Below are 17,692 nucleotides of genomic sequence, written 5' to 3'. Positions count from 1 at the left end.
ATGCTTGGAGCCAGCATACAGTATCTCGGTCTCTACTGCCTGGCATTAACAGGGCACAGACACAGACACTGAAAGACTTGCCCTAAAGTAGGGCTGTTCAACTCGTGGCCTTTTAAACTCTGACCTGCAAGCTTTGTCAGAGCAATTGCTGGAACTGCTGCACCAGCGCCACTCCAGAAGCCAGGGGAAGATGCTGCTGCCACTCACCCCTTTGCCTTTGCCCACCAACAAATTTGGGTACTTTGGTCACCACTGAAGACTCAAATCAACAGCAGGAGAAAAATGGGGAAAAGTGGTGACAGCATTCACACCCTGAATTCCAGAGCCATGCCAACAAACCAGCTGTTGCCCTGCTACCAGAGGTGGGTCACCTGGCCTTTGAGAAGTCATGAGGGCCAGCTCTAACCCACAGGGCCAAAGAAGTTGGACATTCCTACCCTAAAGCATGAATGTGTCAGAACCAGGATGAAAAGTAAGTTTCTCAGATCTATGTTCAGATAGCATTGTTCTCTAAATAAACTAACCCTCCCCCTCCAGCTGTGCTCCACCAAGGACTCTGTTCTGATAAGGTCCCAAGACAGACAGGTTGTAAATTACCATTTTGGCTTCCTCCGCTGGAGTCATTTGGGGCTAGGGGAGGGGGATGCGACTTCTCCATCAGCACAGCAGGGGATGGGATGCCAGCTACCGGCACGGTAGGGATGTAGTAAGGACCTGGGATGGAAGTGACAGCAGACGGGTATCCAGCCTTAGCAGCCTTGCCTGCTTCATACACTGAAAAGAAGGCAAGAATTAGCAATGAATCACCTGCCCTGCCCTGCCCTGCCAGTAGACTCTCCAACAGTACTCTTGCTGCTGCTCTGATAACAGTGACTGCCTCTCTAGCAGCCATCTATGGCATCATGAATGAATCCATAAGAACAAGTAGGTTCCTTCCTAAATGGAGTATCTAGAAAATTATTTCTCTACTGAACACTCCCACCAATCTGCATAATGGAGGGCATTCAGCTTATAAAGGAGGGATGCATTGGATTTCTGACTTGGCTTTATATCAGTTCACTTTGAAGACCAAACTAAGTCTTTCAAGTAGCAAGCTTACTTAAAAGGCTTGTGGGATCTCAGCATGACTTTAGAATGGAACCTGGCTTTGTTGCAGGTGTTTTGCAAAACTCTAGTGGATAGCTACTTTGCACTGTGGGAACATGGGCTCCCCTGGTGTACCCTGCTTGTAATCCCAACACTTTCTAACAAACAGACAGGACTGTGACCTTGGGAGGGGGAATTTCACACTTAAAAGGAACAGACATGGTTGCCAGCACCTCGCTGATAGGAGGGCTCTGGAAATTACATTCTTAATTAACTCAGAGCACTCAACCATTTAAGTACAGGTCAGGTGCTTCACTCGTAATAACTGGCTTTTCTGTCAAGCAGGACAGTGTGTGGGGAGTGTTAAGAGTTTTTCCTCCTGTTCTTCTACAGAGTAGAAGTGATATGGGGGAAGGTTTTTTCATTTGGTCAGTGCTGGACCTGATCACTCACATGCCCGTGGACAGCAGCAGGAATCCGGACAGCAGGGGCAACGAACATAGCAGCAACAGCTATGGGGACAACACTGGCACCAGCAGATCCCAATCAGGAGGAAGAACAGGAAAGCCCCCATGATTATCAGGCCCACAAACACCCACTCTGGAAACAAAAACAGAAAGAACAGATGCTAAAAAGCCACAACATGTTTCAAAGGCAATGGGGACTGCACTTTTCCAGTAGGATGCATTAGGAGAGAACAAACAGGGAGGATAATAAAAGTATTCTTTCCTAGTGAGAGTTAAGGAGGCAGGGCCCTCTCCACATGTGAGATGAAAGGGGGGAAAAGTCAGAGGAAGAAATATGGAAACAGACTCCTTCTGCCCATGATGAACACAGGGAATGCTCGTGGGTGACCAAAATGGAGCAACAAGTCCTGTTCTGTCACTGTCTCTGGACACAGTAGGCAGACCTGTACAAGCTGCAAAGCATGTACCATGAACATTGCCAGCAATTAAAGATTCATTTCCTCCGGCCATGTTTGTGCCCCGTTTGTGTTTGCTCTCCAACAACATTCTAGTCTTAATGATAGTGTAAAACACACTATAATTAGGCTGGTAAATTAGACAGACAAGGCTCTGCTTGCCCCTTCACAACTAGTCCTAGGCACACAATTACTCTTGTGAATGTGCTGAGAAAACACTACATTCAGGCTCTGTACCCAGTCAGGAACCTGGTAGCAGTCATATTTTTCTATGGCTATTGCCTGCAGCCCAGAAAGGAAAGCATTAAAAATGTCCTAATACTGGTAAGCCATGAGGCCAGTACAGAACAGGTAGCCATGGGAAACAAACCGGCCACAGGTTTACTTGGTTTAAACTAACCTGAAGGAGAGAGAGGCCTGACAAGTCAGCCAGGCTCCCAGGGTAGCTACAATGCATGCAATGGCTGACACGGTTGTGTGGCCAGACAGCAGCTGCTATTTCCTGCCCCCTTCCCCTCCCATGTCATCACCTGGGGCTGCTACCCCAGAAACCCCGCTTTAGTTACAGTACTGGAAGGAGAGGTCTTTAACCAAGGATCTTGATCAACAAACCTGAATAAGCTAAGTGAAGTCAACTAGAGTGAGGTCTTGGAGGCATGAATGCAGAAGAAGCCTAGAATTTCTTTGAGTTGGATATGTAAAAATGATCTGGAATTTGCATCCTGAGCACAGGGAATCCTTGTAGGGAAGAGCTCCAGACCCCAACTGGATGAATGATCACCTCAGGAAGGTCATTAGGAATAAGAAGAGAGCAGACAAGGTAAAGGTCTACTGAAACCACTGGGCTAGCACAGTTAAGGCACACCAGTTTCTGAATCCAGCATAGATTCATAGTTCCATAGATGGGAAGGGGCTGAAAGGGACCTCACAAGATCATTGGGTCCAGCCCCACCCCAGTCTAGGCAGAAAAGACAACTGGGGTCAGGTGACCCCAGCAAGGTGACTGTCCAGTCTCCTCTTGAAGATTTCCAGGGTAGGCGATTGTACCACCTCTGGAGGGAGTTTATTCCACAGTCTGGACACCCTGACTGTGAAGAAGTTTCCCTAGTGTTAAACCTGAAATGGTCTTCCAGAAGTTTGTGGCCATTACTCCTGGTTTTTCCCAAGGGTGCCCTGGTGAACAGCTGTTCACCGAGCCCTTGATGTATTCCCCTGGTGTAGCAGTAAGCTGCTACCAAGTCCCCTCTCAGCCTTCTCTTTTTTAGGGTGAAGAGGCCCAAGTCCCTCAGGCTCTCCTCGTATGGCTTGGCTTACAAGTCTGATCATATAGGTGGCTCTGCTCTGGACTCTCTCAAGCTTTCCCATGTCATTTTTGAAGCGCGGCACCCAAAACTGGACACAGTACCATATTTTCATGCATATAGCCCACAAGCTATAGACGTTTTTACAAACTTGACAGGTGGGTGCGGGCTATACAAGGGTGAGGACTATGCAGAGTCTTTAGAACAGCATAGCCCATCCCCGCCTGTGGGCTTCCACTGCGGCCACCAGCTGCACTCTGCTGGGCACGGCTGCCGGAACCAGAGCCGGAGCTGGAGCCCGCAGCTGGGGATGGGCTTGTGGGCTCTGCAGGGGAGTGAAGGGATGAGAAGCTGCAGGCTCCGGCTCCAGCTCCGGCTCCGGCGGCCATGCCCAGCAGACTGCGGCTGGTGGCGGCAGCAGGGAGCGGGGTTTTCAGCTCCCAGCTCCTCATCCCTCCCCTCCCCTGCAGAGCCCGCAAGCCCAGCAGAGCCCGCACTTGCGGCCATGTTTTCAGGTGTGGGAAATACATAGGTGCAGGGAATACACGGAGTATTTTACAAAAACACAATTTTCCATGGGTTATACATGGGTGCAGGCTATATGCGCGAAAATTGCTACTCCAGTTGTAGTCTCACCAATACTGAGTAAAGTGCAAGAATCACTTCCTTGGTTTTGCTTGAGATGCATCGGTTGATGTATGACAGAGTATTGTTTGCCCTGCTGGCTACAGCATCACACTGACAGCTCATGTTCATACTGTGGTCTATTATTATCCTTAGGTCCCTTTCAGTCATGGTGCTAGTCAGTAGGGTGCCACCGAGCCTGTAAGTATGTTGGGGATTGTTCGTCCCCAAATGGAGCGCTTTACACTTTTCAATGTTAAACTTCATCTGGTTTTGATCTGCCCAACTTGCTAACCTGTCTAGGTCTGCCTGTATCTGCAGCCTATTTTCAAGCAAGGCCATGCTCCCCCATAACTTGGTGCCATCTGCGAACTTGGCCAGTGAGCTCTTCATCCCTACATCCAAGTCATTGATAAAGATGTGGAACAGCATTAGAGCAAGAATGGACCCCTGAGGGACACCACTGGCCACTTTTTGCCAGGATGACACAGATCTGTTCATCAGACCTCTCTGGGTCCAACCCTGCAGCCAGCTTCCTACCCACCTAACTGTTGAGCAGTTAAGCCCACGGTCCTCCAATTTTCCCATGAGAACATCATGGGATACCAGATCAAAGGCCTTTTGGAAGTCTACATAGACAATGTTGACCTCCTCTCTCTAACCCAAGTGGTGAATTACCTGGTCATAGAAGGAGATGAGATTGGCAAGACAAGACCTGCCCGCAACAAACCCATGCTGGCAGTTGTTCAGAATCTTACCTTCTGCAAGCATATTGCACATAGACTCCTTAATGAATTTTTCCAGGATTTTCCCTTGGACAGAAGTTAGGCTAATTGGCCTACAGTTGCCTGGATCCTCTCTCCTCCCCTTCTTGAAGATGGGCACAACACTGGCTCTCTTCCAGTCTTCAGGGACCTCCCCTGAGTACCACAGGTTTTGGAACAGTTTCACCAGAGGTCCTGCTATGTTTTTGGCCAGCTCCTTCTGCACTCTCGGATGAAGTTAATTCAGCCCTGCTGAATTATAAATGTCTAACTTATCACACACCAGCTCAGCTTCAATAGTAGGAAGGCAGCCATTCCCACCATGCCCATTCTGAAACTTAACCAGTATGATTTTCCCTTTAGTTTTGGTAAAATACTGAAGTAAAGCAGTCATTCAGGAATTCAGTTTTCTCCTGAGTGCTGGTAACCACCTGTCCTGAGTTAAGCAATGGCCCCACGTTACCATTTGTTTTCCTTCTGTTCTCTACTTACCTAAAGAAAGACTTCTTATTGTCCTTGATTTGGAAGGCTTTGGCATAAGTCCAAAGCAAGGCTTGAACTTATTCTTTCAGGGCTCTAGAAAAACACCTTAATAACTATGCCACCACACCCCATGACAACAAATAAGAAATGGGTGGGGGCAGAACCTGTTCAATAAAGTCAGCCATGTCATAGGGGTCAGGAAGTGAAGTCAAGCCAAATTAGACCTTGCACAGGAAATTAAAACAAATAGCCAGATAACTCAAAAGACAGCCAGGAAAGAACATGTGGGGCTGCTGTGCAGTGAAGATGGGGAGACAAAGCAAGGGTTGTAAATCTAATCTATCCAATTCAGCAAAGTATTTGGTATAACGCTGAATGGGTAAGCATTAAATGAAGCAGGGCAAGCTCAGTACAAAAATCAAAAGGTGGGAAAGGGATAGGGTAAAACATGTTATGGGTTTTCATTCTGGCCACTCAGTCAAAACATTAAAAAAATAAATTGGTCAGGTCAAACCAAACAGAAATGTTGGGGTTCATTTTGGCAAAAACTGTGTGTCCAGAATTACTGAAAAAAGTAATTTGGACAATCAAGATATTTTGTTCAACCCAACACAAAACAGTTTATTTGATTTTTGGGTTGTTCAATAATTTTTAAAACTTTTTTTAAATGTAGGTCAATTTTTAATTAAAAATGTCATTTGGAAGTGAGAAGTTTCTTTTAAAAACATTAAAATGTTTCAGCATTTCCAAAACAAAGCCCATTATTTAACAATGACCAAGGGAAGTGTTCTGACATTTTTTAAATACCTTCCACCATTATTTGCAACAAGAACTGTTTGTTTGATTAGACCTGAGTTTACAAATAGATTTGGTTCTATAACATGTCATTTCTTTTTAAAAATTTACTATAAAAAGAAAATTCTAGCTCTCTGTCACTATAGGTAGCATTAAAAGCAGAAGTAGCAGGCTAGGAGGAGGTAACTCTAAGGTCACTGTAGAGTTCATCAAGGATTGATCTTGGAAATCTTATTTAATATATTCATTAACAACATTGGCAAAAAAGACTGTAATGCACTTATGAAAACTGCTGATAAAGACAAGGTTGGACCGCATCGTCAGTAAAGAGGAGGATCTGGGTATCATACAGGAAGAAGTGGATGACCCTAGGGCTAGCCTAATATAAATGAAATTAAATTAAACAGTACAATGTGCAAGGTCATGTACATGAGGACTAACAAGAATTTCTGCTAAAGGCTGGAAGCTGATCAGTTGGAAATTACTTATGAGGAGAAGGTCCTAGGGCTTACTAGTTGATCACAGCATAACCATGCATTGCAAATGTGGTATGGCCAGGTAAAAAGCTAATGCAATCCCAGGATGCATCAGGAAAAGTATTTCTGGCAGAGATAAGGAAATATTAATGCCATTATACAAGGCCCTTTTGAATCCTCATCTGGAATGCTGCATATAGTTCTTTTTAGCCATGATCAAGAAAGATTCAAAACTCAGACAAATGCAGATAAGGACTGGCAGGATTATCAGAGCCATCTTAGGAGAGGAGTCTAAAAGCGCTTGGCTTTACACTAGCAAAATGAAGGCTGAGGAGATATGATGTACTGTCTATAATTCATTAACCCTGCCAAAATTCATTAGCGGGGTCAACATAATGAAGGGGAAATAATTTTTTAAGCTAATGGGAAGCATTAGCACAAGAAAAGGTGGATATAAACTAGCCACGAATAAATATAGCATGGAAACCAGAAGAAGGTACCTAATTATTGGAGAAGAAAGGTTCTGGAATAACCTTTCAAAGGGACTAGCAGGGGCAAAAAACCTAGCTACTTTTAAGATGCAGCATGATCGTTTTATGAAAGAGATTATACAATGCGACTACCTGAAAGGCAGTGGATTGGACTCAAAGACTCAGGAGCATACTCTATGCTCTACTCTTACTTAGAGTTTCCTAGAGGGAAGTGGGTAAGGCAGCATTTCTCAACCTATGGGTCACAACCCAAAAGTGGGTCACAAGACTATATGAAAGAGTTGCAAACAAACTTTAGAAATGGATCAACAAACTTTAAAAATGGATTCTCCTTTAAAAAAGAAAAGCATGGGGAACCATGGTTTTCCCTTGCAGGTTGGCATAGCTCTATCCTGCAAGGGGTAGCTTGGGGCTCCTCCTGCTCTATACACCCACCCCCTGCCCCACACACTGTGGGGCTGGGGCCTAGGGGTAGGGGACAGCAGGTCAGGAGTGAGGGGAACTGGGTTTGGACTGGCAATGTTTACAAATGAGTCCTGGTACAAAAAAGGTTGAGAACCTTTAAGGTCCTGTGGTTATTTTCCCAATCCTCTTCTTTTTTATGGTACTTGCATTCATCCAACCAAGGAAAGAAACAATATCACATGACACAAACAATCAGACACAGCTACATGACACAGGTCAATTTCAGATCTCTAGTAGCAAATGCTATTGGTGTCTGTTCACAGTCAAGCCATGAAGCAAAAAAAGCCTATGGAAAAATAATTCCTCAAGTCCAGATAAGGATGGGATCTGCTTTCAGACATTTCAGGAACAGAAAAAGAAACTGGATTCATGATACACATTATATATGTTGCAATAGATCAATTCTGGCCTAGCTAGTGAGAACAATGTCTTGTATACATAGGTCTTGGGAGTTCAGAAGGACTTTACTGCACACAAAGTCAGGGTCTCATTTTTGTGGTGAGGATACAAAACTAGCAAAGGAACCTACTAGATCCATTATCAGACATAAATCTGGGAGTTTATTGAATTAAATCTTCCATTTGTGGTAGGGCACTTGGGTTGCCTGTCACTTTAAGAGGTCAGTCAGCCTGTGGAGCCATGGGCAGGTGGGGGTCAGAGCTAATTGCAGAGTCAGCTGACCAGAGAGTTGGCAGGTGAGGCTAGGCCTATAGAAAGGAGTCAGCTGATGGAAGCCCGGCTGGGCTTAGACAGGGTATAAGCCCAGACTGGCTTGCAGTAATGTTTTAAGAGCTGGTGAAGGAACATCTCCCAGCAGGAAAGCTGCAGCTCCTGAATGCCAGCAAGGAGAATAACATCTGGAGCAGTCTGGAGGTTGAGTAGGAACTAAGGGGATGGAGGAGGTTCCTGGAGACTCAGAATGGGATATAGAGCCTTGGGAGGCAAGCTGAGAGTCTGTGGGTCTATTGAAGGGCCAGGTGAGCCTTCAGCAGGGAGCAGAGTGGTTCAGAGACCTACTGAAGGGTCTGGGTGAACCCAGTGAGTGAGGCAGAGTATGGGGGCCTATTGAGGGGTCCAGATGAGCTCAGAAAAGGGAACGGTTCTGTTAGTGAAGACCTATGAAGGGCTCCAGGTGAGCCCAGAGAGACAAAGTGGTCTATGGAGGGGCCCAAGAGACCCACAGAGATGTGAGGGCTGACAGCCAGAGGACTGACCCTGGGAATCTCAACTGACCGGTGTGAGGCCAGGGCCCAGGAGGGGCCATGGGGTAAAACAGACTGCCAGATCTGGGACAGCCTGGAGTTCTCAACTGGCCTGAGGTAGGGCCAGGGCCTAGGAAAAGCCGAGGGTCCTTGTGTGACCACGGCCAGGAGGAGGGGTCAAGGGGCATGCAGCAGCCCAGCGAGGGGGGCTAGAAATAGAGTGCAGGACCAGACAGATACAAGGGCCTGGAGAGTGGCCAGGAAAATAGAAGGCCAAAAGGGTCCAGGGTGAGAGACCAAAGGGGCTGGAAGCCAGAGAGAGGAGCCGGGAGAGGGACTGAGGTGCCTGGTAGCCCAGGCAGTGGTTGTGTGAGACTAAGGTGTCTGACAACCCAAGAGGAGCCAAGAGGGAGACAAAGCAGTCTAGCAGCCCAGGAAGGAACTATGTGAAGAGGCTAAGGGGTTTGAGGGCCTGGGGTGGGGCTAAAAAAGGCCAAGGAGTCAGAAGGCCCAGAGAAGGGCTGCATATGCAATTGATAGAACATCTGTAAGGATGCCATTTGTGAGGCATGGGGCATGGTGTAGGGGAGGTACAGAGCTATGCAACTGGCCCATAAGGCCTTGACTGCAGATAAGATGGTCACTACAATAAGATCACTGCAGCCTCTCACACTCTTTATAACCACTAACATCAAGGTGTGATAGACAGGAGCTGGGCAATTGCCCACAGAGCGGGGCATCACAAAAAATTTTGGGGGTACCCTGTGATACCATTCCCTTACCCTTCTCCGAGGAAAGCCATTGTTATCTCTCCACACAGTAATTCTGTATTACTGTGGGTAAAATATGACCCACAAGCCAGATGCAGCCCACTAGGCCATTCTATCCAGCCCGCAGGGCCCCTAAAAATTTTAGAAAATTAAGATTGATCTGCCCTTAGTTCCTGTAAAAAAATGACAGGAACCAGGAGCAGTAGGACCCAAGGGAAGTCCGTTGGGCTCCTGCAACAGGAGCTGCGGCCCCCCCCCCCCCCCACTTGCTGCACGGTCCCAAGAGCTCATGCGCCAAGCAGCCCAGAGGCAGCAGTGGCAAACACTGCCCAATATGGCAAGCGGGGGGGGGCCACAGCTGCTGCCACCACGGCACAGCCCCAACAGGTGAGCCCGGAGCCGGTGTGGCCAGGCTGGCAGCGGGGGCAGGTTACAAGCTGGTGCTGAGCACGAGAAAAGCAGCCCCTCCTCTGCGGTGTGCCCAGCATCCTGCGCTGCAGCTGCTCGCAGCCCACGTGGCACTGCCTGTTCCTGCTCCGGACAGCCCCACATGGGCTGTGAGCAGCTGCAGCAGGGAGGACAGGGGGGCACTGGGAGTGAGCAGGAACATGGGGTCCCAGCCAGCGGGGGCTCTATGGAGCTGGGCCAGCTCCCCACTCTCCCTGCTGGTGCAGCCCAGCTCAGCTCCACAGACCCCTGCCAGCCTGCACCCTGCTCTGGGCCCCACCCGTGCTGGCCCTGAGACATTGGTCCCAAGACATTGGGACATTGGTCCCAAGACGGTGACCAGGGTGTGGGGCACCTGTCAAGGGACAGAGCTACCCATGCAGCCCTCAACAGCTTGCCAGAACTGGGTAAGTGGTCCTCCGCCTGAAATAATGGCCTGCCCCTGGACTAAATTCATGTGACACTGAAGCTCAAATGATTACAAGATCTAACTGTCAAGAAACCTACTGATACACATTTTGTACATGCAGATGTCCGACCCTGTCTTGCACTGTTTATTTAGGTAACAGTAGTAATATACTCATGATATACAAGGCTGAAATCTGCACCTCTTCTCTGCACCCTTTACCTGATTAATATGGTCATCTTCAACACTGACTTTGCAAAGGTGTAAATCGGTGATTCTCAGCTAGGGTGCCACAGCACCTTATGGTGCCCTGAGATCCCTTCAAGTATACCATGGGATGCCATACAACATTAGCGTTGCTATGCGTGCAAACAGGATTTGCAAGCTAAACCCAGGGATTTCAAATACGGATCCCTAGTATTAAAACATTCTGCCCTGTTGTGGTCTGAGTTCTCTGCAACAGGAGAATTGCTCTATTCTTTTTCTGTAGTCAAAAAATGAGTGAAAACTAAGAGCTGGCATTTTCCATGGACTGCTTCAAGTCTAACAAGGATGTCTTGAGTCTAAAAAGTTGAGAACTGCTGGTGTTAGTGATGACAGAAGATGGAAAACAGTGATATATCAAGCCCTGTGGTTATTTCTCAGTCTCCTATCAAGTCAGCCCTTTGGATGGCTCCAGTGTAATTGCTAAGATGAGGGTCTTTGCCATCCTTTCCATTTGGGTCTCAAAGACAGATTATCCTCCCTTTCACGTATATAATTAGTCATGTTCTTTTATAGGAGAATCTGTAGTGGAGATCAGACTATGGTCATCTCAGATGAGCCCAGGGCTGTATGTCTTTTCATTTCTTTCTTCTGATTGACAGTCTCAGACTAGCTCCAATTTGGGGGTGGGAGAGAGACTAAAATTAGGATCCTGTTAGGTTGAACAGTTCTTACTCTATTCAGACTTGTGCAGTCCTGGAAGCCTTCATGCCCCAGCCCAGCAATCTGGCTCTAGCTAAATCCCCAAAGGTAAGTTAGTTCTGCGGCACAGATGAACAGTACCCTTTTGGCCTGATGTCTACCTACTGTCCCTCCTCTCGGAGGGGTGCACCTCTGAGCTGCTCTCCTACTAATCCACATCCAAAGTTTTTTCTGTATTGGGGCATACAGCAGTGTACACCCAGGCTTGTATAGGCACACAGGAGCACTTTATATGGATAAAATGGGCACCCCCAGTCATGGCAGGAATACTGCACCATAGTCAGAATGTCTCTCTACAGCTCCAGAGATCTCTCTCCAATGTCTCTCTAAAGCTCCACTTTAGACTTGTGCTAACCCACCTGTAAACAGGTGCCTGAGGAGTCCAAGGTGATGCTAGCTACATCAGTCCTTTCTGTGCTGCTGGCTATGGAAATTGGCCCTGCTAGTTCTCTGAGCTTCTTGGTTTGGAAGGACCTTTGACCCAGTCACAGCAGTATAAGCGCACTATATATGGATGTATAGTTGAATTTCTGGTCCAACACTGGACCTGATTCTACCCCAGTTACTGCCATCTTCTGCAGCCCAGCAGAATACGCTCTTCCCCAAGCCCCAAGTGAGGTCTAACAGGTCTCAGTGCAACATGCACTTCCAATAAATGATTGTGTTTATTTGTTTTCCAGAATACAGGAGATACTTATAGATAAGAAGTAATGAGCATGCAGTGAAATTCATGGACAGACAGATAAGGCAACAGGGGAAGGGTAAATGAAGGGTGAAATGACTGAATACCTGGCATAATCTCCACAGCAAAACTGGGCAAGAGATCAGCAAGCAGCCCTGTCCTGCCTAGAAAAGACAGAAGGAGGAGAAGAGGAGAGGTTAGTACAAGGAAAAACACTTTCCAGCCCCTGCCTTAGTTTCTGATCCACCTGCATTCAGCAAAGTGACCTCTGCCATTCACAGGTTTCATATACTCTCTATGGTAACTAGCTTTGCTTGACACTGGATAGCGGTCTCCAGCCATCTGCCAGTCTCTACATAGTGGGAGTGGAGACAATCAGGAACAGAGCTCTTTGTCACTCTATGCCTCAACTGAAAAAGAGGGGAGACCCCCTCAGCGTGGTTACTGGGTATGGGGTTCCTGGTCCTGTGTTACTTATGTGCAGAATTCACACAGAAATCATGCTCAAGCATAATGTTTACATTTGCTCAAAACAATTTATCAGTGGTGTAAGAAAGAGCATGAGCCCAGAGTCAGATGGATTAGGGAAAAACTGAAACCCAGTGACCCAGGCAAGTCAGCCACAACCACTCCCTATATGTGCACATGATGTTTTTCTGTATGGGACGCTGCAGCTTTACAGGCAGGTCCACAGGAGAAGCCCACAAGCATGATTATGAGAGGGTGTCATTTATAACAGGACACCTTGAGAAATCTGGAAGTGCCATATGTTACAAAGCTGATGCACAAGCAAAGAAAAGGAAAAAAAGAGTGCAGTGCAGGCTTAAAAAAATTGAAAAAGCAAGTTCTTTCAAATTTTAAGTACAGATTTTCAGTTTAGAGTTAAGGTAAGCAAATCCAAGCCCAACAGGTAGCCTGATGCCTATTTGTTTTAGGAACATGTCCTGAATTCAGTTCCAATACCCAACATGAGCCTTACATATCATTAAGGTACACTGTATGCATCCATACCCTGTGTATAGCCACAGTGCCCCTACATCCATTTAAGTGGTGTGTGTTCTTATATAGCACCCACACTGTGCTAGGTTATTTACAGACATGCCAAGAGGAGGAGACCTTGACATCTAAATGACACAAAAGTGGGGTGGGACATAATGAAGGCAGCCAAGTGTAAGTCAGAGCAAAGGTGTAAAGCCTCTTCTAATCCCTGCACTTCCTGCCTCCATACACGTTCCTCAGGTCCTGCATGAAGCAGAGCTCAGACAAGTGGAAAAGTGAAACTAAAGCTCCTCACCTTCTAGCATCTCCTGCAAGCATAATAAAAGAGATTCCCCCTCAATCTCATTGCTTTTATAGAGCTTCTGTAGAGATTGAAAATGCTTCATTATGGCTCCAGCAGACATTCTTAACTCACTCGAAATTCAGGCAGTGCTTTGCGACCAGTTGCAACATAAAGCTGCTCTGGTACTTGCTGTAACACCATCAGTCATGAAAAGCTCTCTCAGCCTTAGCAGAAGATGAAAAGCTGATCCTGCAGATAAATTGCTCCTGGTTTATTACTTTAAAATAGGGCCCTCTCCATCAATCTATAGCAACATAAACATCTAGATGTCCAAAGTTTCATGGAATTCTCTGTTGGGTATTTCCTAGAAGGACAAAACTATTCACAGCCACATATCATACATAGTACATGCCTACAGTTAAATCTTGTATATCACAGGCACACTCTAGACATGCACAACAGATGTAGGCTTTGCATCACAAGTATATTACATCACACAAGCTCCACATGCATGTAAAAGATATGCCTTGTTTAGACAACATGCATGAAAGCATAACTCCTGCATTTTATTTTTTTATTATATTTATATATATATATATAAATAAAAATAAAAAATGTAAAATATATATATTGCATACTATTCACACATGAAATATTCACATGCAAGATATACTTGTGGACACGCATGCTTATATGGCATGGCTTTATAAAGCAGTGGTTCTCAACCTTTATTTTGTACCAGGACCCATTTGTAAATATCAATGGCCAGTCTTGACCCAGTGCCTCTCCTCCTGACCCACTGCCACCTTCCCCCAGGACCCAGCCTCCTCAGTGTGTTGGGTGGGGAGGGTAGAAGGGCGGTGTGGGACATGGGTGGCCCTAAGAAGCCCCTTGCAGGCTAGAGCTCTGCTTGCAAAAGCCACAGTTTCCCAAGTCTTTCTCCTTTAGAGAATCCATTTTTTAAGTTTGTTGATCCACTTCTAAAGTTTGTTTGCAACCCTTTCAAAGATTCTTGCAGCCCACTTTTGGGTGATGACCATGGGTTGAGAAACACTGTTATAAAGCATGGCTTCTGTATATTTACTCTACATACATGCAAAGTGCATTCCTGGCCGTGACCTCACAGGGAAGTAGATGACAAAATAGCTAGGGTTAGCATGGGGATTGTGATACCATAGATAAGTCAGGGGTGCGTGAACTGGGAGCAGGACCTAGTTGGCGGGACTCCATCTCACAATGGTAGTGCCTCTCGTTTGAAACCCACCCCTCAAGCCCCTCACATTTTCTGCTAGGTTTTATGCAACGTGCTTCATGGTTTGCAGAATGCACTGGTACAACCACAGGTGTAGGTGTAAGGCATGGCATGCAGAGATGCACCTGTCAGAAACAATGCTGTTATAAGAACATCCTAAAATACTGTAAGGACAAGGCAGGCAGCCATGCTGTTCCAGCAGGTCCTTCACTTAGACCCCTGCCTCATTGAGCATACATTGATTCGTCTAGATTTAGGAGGGCAAAGTGGATCTCTTTGCCGTGCCAGATGGGCCAGGAACGCTTTATAGAGAAAGCAACAAAACTCCCACCCACCCCTGTCAATAGGTTTTACATTGTCTCTGCACCCACAGAGGTTTCTCGCTGCTCCTCCCCAGCGGCCTGAGGGACTGGGGCTGTGCAGGAATTCACAAAGCCCTCGCAGGAGAGGCCAATTCAGTGAAACCCGGGGCAGAGGCCGCGTCTGAACTGAAATCTGTTGACTTTGAATAGCCCCACTGGCTTCCAAGAAACAAAACCAACCAAAAAATAAAAACCTTAGTGAATGACTGGACTCCAGGCAGCTTTCAGCACTTTGATTCTTCCCCCAACCTGAGTTAATTCACCGGCAGCCTCCCCCCACTGCCAAGTAATTCTCCCCCCCTTCTCTTTTTTAATAACGGCTGTTAAGTAGGCTTCAGACAAACACTACAGCTGACCCAGCCACTCTTGTTCATACCAGCGGTTGCCACAGCAACGGCAGGGGGAGGTAGCATTACAGACTTGTCATGAATGCTCGCTAATTGAAGGCCGACTTTCCTCCCACAATGATGAGCAACAAGTGAAGCAAAAAATATATAGCAAGAGGGTGAAAGAACAGCACGTTGCAAGGCCCGAGGCGCTGGCTGGATGTAGGGGGCTGAGAACGAGGCAGAAGCAGAACATTTTTCCTTCTCTTGGTGTGGCACGGTTCAGACCCAGAAGATTTGCGACACAAAAAAAAGATTCTCGCAACCTGCTTTTGGGTCACGACCATGGGTTGAGAAATTTGTGGCTCAGCTCAGTGTCTAGCAAAACAGGTGTCTAAGGCAGTCACCATCACTGGGATTCGCTGTTCCCTACACCCCAACATTTGGACAAAAAAAGGCATGGACAGTATGGGTCACCGACCCTGAACTCCCCTAGGAGACGATCATTCGAATTCACCTTCGCCGAGTTCAGCCCGTCCTGCGAGCACAGTGCAGATCTGCAAAACAATCTGGCTCCTCCCAAGAATACCAAACTTTTTTTTCTCCCTTTTAAAAGTGAACCTGAAAAAGAGATAGCAGGAGCTAGAAAGGAACCATTTAGGAGAAAAACAAAAAAAATATGCTGATAAGAGATCGTCCGTCTTTGCTGCCTATTTATTATTGCTCTGCCTGTCTCAAAAATTGGACTGCAGGCATTTTGATAAATGGATTGAAATGACTGTCTAGTTTCAATGTCTCCTCTATATACACAAAGGCTATAACTCCTTATGTTCATGTTCATCACTGAAATCACAGCATATACCCCTATGTGACAGAAAATAGATGGCCCAATTTACCAAAATTGTCCTGGGAGCTTTATTCAAAAACTTGAAGTTTGTCCTTGTTTCAATAAAAATCTGGGACATGTTGGCACTGCCTCTATTCCCACTGCACCGCCGATTATGCTTTCCATACAAGTACTTCCCCCAGCTGCCTCGCAGTTATTCTACCCAACGTGCACCTGCTGCCTCTCAATTGCAAGCGGAAGCCATGGCCACTCAACTGTGACGGAGAGGTGCAAAGTCTTCAGAGTGATTTTAGGGACTGTAACAGAGGAGGAGGAGGCAATGAGGCTGGGAAGGAAGATGGAAGGAATCCATGAGTGGGGATAAGTCCAGGGAAAGTAACAGATCTGGAAAACAAGAAAGTAAAAAGGCAAGGTAGAGCCAGGGGGGGAAGACAACATGAGACTTTTTTTTATATAAAATAGTGGGGCAGGAAAAAGAGCAGGAATTAGGATATAAGTAACTGAACAGAGTGGGGTTTATTCAGAGAAGTTCAGGGCTGGAAAGGACCTTGTGAGATCATCAGGTCCAGCCCACCCCCTCTGGGCAGGAAAGACTGCTGGGGTCAAATAACCCCAGCAAGGTGTGCGTCCAGTCTCCTGGAGATCTTCAAAAGGGTAGGTGCCCACAACACCCCCACTGGGAGTCTATTCCCAAGTCTGGTCCCACAAACAATTAAGTTTTTTCTTGTATCCAGTCTGAAACCTTCTTCTAGCAGTTTATGACCATTGTTCTTTGTTTTCCCGAGGCGCTTTGGTGAATAGTTATTCACCCAGCCACTGATGCTCTCCCCTGATATATTTCTAAGTTGCCACCAAATCCCCCCGAAGTCTTCTCTTTTCTAGGCTGAACAGGAAAGGATAAAAAAAATAATTAGGGCCGGAGAAAAGAAAAGCAGACAAAAACATGTAAGCAGGTAGAAGCAAATGGCAATATGTGCCCTTACAGGGGTTTGGAGCCACGGATGTTGGGACACAGGGAACCGTTTCTTTCCCAGATATGCCAGAATATGCCAGTGATGTCTTAGCCACAAGTGCCCTGGCACTTGGACCCTGACCCGGCAGGAGCATCAGAAAGAAGAGCAGAGAAAGCGTGGCTCTCGTAAATCAGAGGCTCTTCCAAGGAAGCTGCTTGGCAGATTCATTAGGAGAGTGTGTGACTATAATGAATTCCTCCTTGTTCCTTCTTGCTAGCAGTAAACTTTTCCTTTCTTCCCATCCCTCTTTCCTCTGTTTGTCAATTGAAGAGAGAAACAGCAGCAGCCCTTCCTGAAGATCAAAGTTTTAGCAAGCAACAAAGACCTCCAAGGAAGCTGTTGTCATGGATACCTTAGTAACTGAGGCCTTCTAATCATGCCAATCTCCTTTGTTTGCAGCGTGTGGCTGGAGCTGGCAAATAAGATGGAAAGGGGAAAAAAGAAACCTTGGCAACAAGTAGCATGTCTAAATGGCTAGAAATAAAGTAACTGCAAGAGGTGTTGGACAGAGATTCAAAAAAAAGAGAGACAGCAATGCCAGATGGGTGCATGGCAAAGGAAACTGCAAAAACTACATCACATAGGAGTTCAGCTGAGGAGCACAGCCCGGTGCCCCCAGCTGGCCTACACAGATGCCAATGGACAGAAACCTTGTCTTGCTCCTGCCCTCTGGCACTACCCGTAGGCCTACATCCCTGCTCACAAAGGGAGGGTTATGGGTCAAAAAGAA

General features: G+C 46.6%; 1 protein-coding gene across 2 annotated transcripts in view; it reads right to left on the bottom strand.

The window, feature by feature from the left end:
- ILDR2 (immunoglobulin like domain containing receptor 2) overlaps positions 1-17,692 on the bottom strand; it is a 48,045-nt gene that overhangs the window by 12,067 nt on the left and 18,286 nt on the right. Inside the window, exons 4-6 of one of the 2 annotated variants that reach the window (XM_090059186.1) lie at positions 11,988-12,044; positions 1,540-1,686; positions 598-774 (exon numbers count right to left, since the gene is read on the bottom strand). In XM_090059186.1, coding sequence (XP_089915312.1) covers positions 598-774; positions 1,540-1,686; positions 11,988-12,044 — 381 coding nt within the window. The remainder of the gene's footprint in view (positions 1-597; positions 775-1,539; positions 1,687-11,987; positions 12,045-17,692) is intronic. The other variant, XM_090059194.1, reaches the window with a different exon arrangement.

This window comes from Crocodylus siamensis, chromosome 1 (assembly GCF_052110815.1).
Source record: "Crocodylus siamensis isolate JL-2025a chromosome 1, ASM5211081v1, whole genome shotgun sequence".
Lineage (NCBI taxonomy): Eukaryota > Metazoa > Chordata > Crocodylia > Crocodylidae > Crocodylus > Crocodylus siamensis.
Note: the sequence above shows the minus strand (reverse complement) of the source record. Positions and strands in the feature narration are given on the sequence as shown.